Genomic DNA, 5178 nt, shown 5'->3' with positions numbered 1-5178 from the left:
TTTTTTTTTTTTTTTTTTTTTTTTTTTTTGTCTTTTTTCGTGTCCGGCAACGGATCGCAACCCTCAGTGTCGCGCCCGCACCGGACCGGGACCGGCAACGGGATCGCAACCCTGGGTGCTGTCCCCGCTCCTCGCTCAGCCAGTGAGCGGCCGGTCTGCATGCGGGATCCGAACCCTCGGCGGGAGCGCCGCTGCACTTCCCAAGCAGCGCACTGTAGCAGTGCGCCACCGGGCCGGCCCATTGAGAAGATTTTTCAAATAATACTACCCAATTCTGGTGACTTCACAGGAGATGCAAGAACACACCCACTCCCACTGTTCTGCCTGGAGCAGTCCTCCAAGTCTTTGTTCAAATGTCACCTTCTACCTGTGGCCTCTGTCACCCTATTTAAAACTGCAACCCTACCCCTATCTCTTAACTCTCCTATCTTCCTTTATTTCTCCACCTTATCACCTAACAGTATGTAATCTACTTATTATGTATGTTGTTTATTCTGTTTCCTCTCTCACTAAAATAAAGCTCCTGAGGGGGCAGGGATGTTTTGCTTTTATTGCTGTATCCCGAGGATGAAAAATTGTGCTGGGGACATGGTAGGTGTTCAAAAACGATTTGGTTAATGAGTAAATGTTAAACTGGTTAAATCTTTCTGGAGAAAACTTTGATGATACAAACTAAAAACTTTTTAAATGTACATATCAGTAACGTCACTTATAAGAATTTATCTTCAGGAAATAATCACTGACATGAGCAACAATTTATCCAAAAGATTATTCATCCCAGCTGTGAATTAACTGTGAAAAACTGGAAAACAGCCCATAGTTGGAATACTTAATGCTATAAAAAATATTCATGATAATGTCAACTGGGGAAAATTATGCCCAATGATTCCATTTTGTCTTAAACATTATATACATATGTTTATTAATAGGAGCTAAAATGAATTACGGTACGTCCATTTAATGGAATGCCAGATGATGTAATTCCTTGTGTCCTGGAATCATTGCTAAGACTTAGTGAAAAGGTAGACCTTAAAAAAAATTGTAAGGCTGTACTATATGCAACTGATACAGAACCAATTTCCAACATACATTGTTAAGTATGAAAAGCATCCAATATCATTAATTTTTAAAAAGTGTTTCAAGTTTACTGGCGAAATTTCCCACCGAATAAAAATATTGGAAAAATTTTTTTTTCCTTTTTGTCTTTTTTACTGACCGGTAACGGGATCGCAACCCTCGGTGTCGCGCCCGTACTGGGGACCGGCAACGGGATCGCAACCCTCGGTGTTGCGCCCGCACCATGCTCAGCCAGTGAGCGGGAACCGGTCTCCACATGGGATCTGAACCCTCGGCGGGAGTGCCGCCCTCTCCAGTGCGCCACTGGGCCGGCCCAAAATATTGGAAACTTTCAAGTATTCCCCTTGTTCATTTTAGATATAACAATTTACGTTTTTGGAAAATTAAGGAAAAAAACCATCATCTCCCCTGATTCCACAGATCAATGAGTATTAAAATGAGCAAAAGTACTTCTCCAGCTCAATTAAAGAATTTCGCTACGAAGTTTATACTAAACCCATAAAGTTATTTAACCGAAAATAAAGTGAAAATCATCATCCCAACTAGCTTTCTAAGCTAAGTAATAAAATTATTAGGTATGAAATCCATTCTGGAATTATGTTCCATAGAAACAATTTCAAAAGCAGACAAAAACTATTAATTTTTTTTTATATGGATGAACTGATAAATTATAAAAGCTATGACAAACAGACAAAGGCACACAGCCATTGGTACACATATTGAAAACCAAATGTTCAAAGGCAGACAGGGCATGTGCTCTTCCAGAGACATAAGACAGTGGGTCATGAAAGGGTACCCAGGCATCCTGAGGTCCCTCATTCAGAATTCTCTTTTCACTCTGCTTCTACCTTATTTGTCTTCAGACGCTTCAAAAGCAACTCACCTGGAGACAGCATGGTTAGTAACCAAGGCTTTGGGGTATGTCAGACCTGGGTTTGAATCCTAGCTGTACAATTTCTAGGGGAGTAACCTGACAAACCTCAATTTTCTTATCTGTAAAGTAAAATGGAGATTGTTACCAACTATTTAATGATAGTAAATAAAAGCATAGTGTCTGAAAAAGTGAAATGGAGAAGGAACTGTTCAAATAAGACAACTAAAAATCCCCAAAGCCAAATCTTTCAGCACAGTGAAAGAACCCAAAGGAAACCCCTCAAAAGAACACTGAGCTGGAAGGGAGGAGCCATGGATTCCAGTTTTGTCTCTAGTGCAACCAGCTCCATAACCCTGGACACATTATTTCATGTATGTGGTTCTAGTTTTAAGATTTACAAAATCAGAGAACTAAAAATCCTTTCCACCTATACCACACCATGACTAAATATAGAGGATTCTTAAAGCAAACCTTGTCCCTGACTAATCTGGTAACTAGCAATTTGCCTTTGCAAAATAACTGGAAGTCATCAAGAGTGCAGTCAGTCAGGAGTCATGGAACAGAATCAAGTTACCTGAGTCAGGTGGATCTTGAACTTCTGACACAGTACTCTAACCAACTTACTTAGACATTCCAGCTACTTACAAGGAGGCTGGGGAGGGAGGGAGAAAAATTATAAAGAAAAACTATTAATTTAAGACAAAAACAAAAATAAAGTACCTCTGAAATTACAAATAAATGGGGCCGTTCATTGACATATTTTCAGGAATCAAAGTTGTATAAGATGTAATATTCAGTAAAATAACTGCTAGGTTATCTGTAATGTATACTTGCAAATAATTAAGAACACAAATAACTCTAGGTTACTCACAGTAGTGAATGGAGTAATAGCAGTGAATGGAGTAATAGATAATCCAAAGTACACATATCTGGCTTTATAAATAAAGCATATGGTCTAAATAGATAATCCAAAGTAATGTATATCTGGTGTTAACAATAAAGTATATGATCCTCTATACTTTCATAGTATACTTTATACCTCCCAAATTACAGCTTGATTCAAGCTAATTACAAGATTAATTTCCAAGTGGTAATAGAGATGAGGACAGATGGTCTGAAAGACTAGACTTCTAAAAAATCACCACCTCCTTACATCAGTTGAAAATATAACATTTTATAACACATTCACATCAGTTCCACAAGGAATAACAAAACTAAGGCACACAAAAAAGGAACATTTAAATTCCTACTGCATCCTAGAGGTAAACACACACACACAAACTCACACTAACATGCCTTGGTCACCAAGTACTTACAAAATAAAAAATTTCATAAGACACATAATAGAAAATGGAGCAAGAGGTGAGGTAACCTACCACTTTAGTTCTAGAGAATCATTATATGCTCTCCCCATACATCAGGTAGCCTCCAAAAACAACACACACCCTACACACACACACCCACCCAATCTGGTATTATCATTCAGTAGTGTGATCTAGGAAGGCCTTTGAAATGTGTTATATTAACTCAGAGAGAATTAAACCATATACAACACCACATAACATCAAATAAACGGAAAACTGCAAAGAAAATAATGCATCTAAAATTAAGAACTAGATGTAGAATTTTTTTCTGAATACAAATTGTCTAAGAGCTGATTTCCAAGACCGTTTGCAGTTAAACGTTAGTACTAGATCAAAGTTCTTAAGGCTAAGCCTCACTTGCAGCAGCCCTCTACTGGCGTTTCTCCTAGGCTTTGACCAACTTTTGTGCTCCCGGCAACAGCGCTAAACCACTGCTATGCATCCTGCTGATAAAACTGGACATATGGCACTTAACACACCAAACGAGAATCACCAACAACTTTAGCTAAAGAACTCTCCTGTCACTATTGCGATGTCCACTCCAGAAGGCTATTTGCATTCAGCGTGAGAATCTGAGGTTTAGACAGAAGAGAAGCAGTAACAGATACCGACTGTATACACAGCAGGGCAGGCGACGCGCCTTGCAGGCTCAGGAAGTTGACTAACCAAGGGGAAAGCTCCATGCTCTCTATAAAAGGGAGCGTGTGATTGGCAGAACCCAAAGTAAACACTGAAAATTCATTCAAGAATTTCCTGAAGGCCTACCGTGCAGACGTAGAGGCAAGTTAAGACGTTGGGAAGCAGGTAAAGAAACGAGACTAGAGTTCACAAACAGACTGATAATGATCTACCAGCTCCTGTGGGAGGCCCAAACTAGGGGAGCTTGTGCCTCCTCTGTGGAGTTGGAGAGGAAAGGTACCGGGCGGGCTCTGGTCGTCCTCCAAAAGCCCTTTCCAGCAGGCCTGGAAGCTCCCTTCCACATGGTTCCTGGAGAGAGACCCTCCAAGCCGTCCTGAAGCCATGTGGCTGGGGCCGCAGGGTGCCCAAACCCGCTCGCTGCACATTCAAGACATGAAACCAGAGCAGAAGAGGTGCCGGAGGAAATCCAAAGAATGGGATGTTGGGGTACAAGACTCACTTCCTTTGGGCTTTGTCCTTCTTGGCCTTGGTCCTTTTCTTTCGGGCCTGGAGCGCAAGCACTGCAGAAGAGAGGGATGGATGAAGGGCGAATGTGGAGGAAAGGAGGCCACCAAGGTGAAGGTGGAGACCTAGCAGGGGCGCCAAGCCCGGCTGAGGGGCCTGCCTGAAGGGAGGCTGTGGGGTGAGCGCCCCGGCTTCGGCGAGGCGGCCGGCCGGGTGCCTGGTGGCCCACGGGGCGCAGAGCAGCGCCCGGGCAGGATGCGCCGGAGGGAGCTCGGGCCGGGTCAGGGGGCGGGCTGGCGGGGGTCTGCCTCGCCCGCCGAGGGCCGGGCCCTGTAGTGGCCCCAAGGCGCGAGCTGGACTGGCGGGGAACAAGGGGCGGTGACGGCCGACTTCGGAGGACGCCCGGGCAGAGGGGCGCGAACCGCCAGCCCGGAGGCGGGGGTTTAGGGGCGGCGCCACCTCAGTGGAGCAGCGCCGCACGCCCGTGGACCGGACGGCGGCGGTTAGGCAAAGCTCCCGGCACTGACCCGGGCCTCGCCGGAGCAGCCCTTGCCCCTCGTGGCGGAGGCCGCTCCACCGCTCACCTTTCCGCTCCATGGCGAGACCGGTAAACGCCAGGCGCCTGCGCACTCGAGTGGCGGTGACTCTGGCTCCCGCCGCGGCCCAAAACCAAGCCCGCGCACACCCCGCCCCCAGTCCCCGCCCCGCCCCCGCCCCACG

The 5178-nt window shown here is 45.1% G+C and overlaps 1 protein-coding gene across 2 annotated transcripts in view; it reads right to left on the bottom strand.

Moving 5' to 3' along the window:
* The window catches only part of SRPK1 (SRSF protein kinase 1), a 67230-nt gene extending 62074 nt beyond the window's left edge, over window positions 1-5156 (bottom strand). Inside the window, exons 1-2 of one of the 2 annotated variants that reach the window (XM_008591977.1) lie at window positions 5043-5156; window positions 4454-4514 (exon numbers count right to left, since the gene is read on the bottom strand). In XM_008591977.1, the coding sequence (XP_008590199.1) occupies window positions 4454-4514; window positions 5043-5055 (74 nt within the window). In that variant the 5' untranslated portion in view covers window positions 5056-5156. Of the gene's footprint in view, window positions 1-4453 lie in introns of both variants that reach the window. The other variant, XM_008591973.1, reaches the window with a different exon arrangement.
* Window positions 5157-5178: the final 22 nt, after the last annotated feature.

The sequence above is a fragment of the Galeopterus variegatus genome, unplaced genomic scaffold, assembly GCF_000696425.1.
Source record: "Galeopterus variegatus unplaced genomic scaffold, G_variegatus-3.0.2 Scaffold151, whole genome shotgun sequence".
NCBI classification, from domain to species: domain Eukaryota; kingdom Metazoa; phylum Chordata; class Mammalia; order Dermoptera; family Cynocephalidae; genus Galeopterus; species Galeopterus variegatus.
This window is presented reverse-complemented; position numbering and strand designations above follow the sequence as displayed.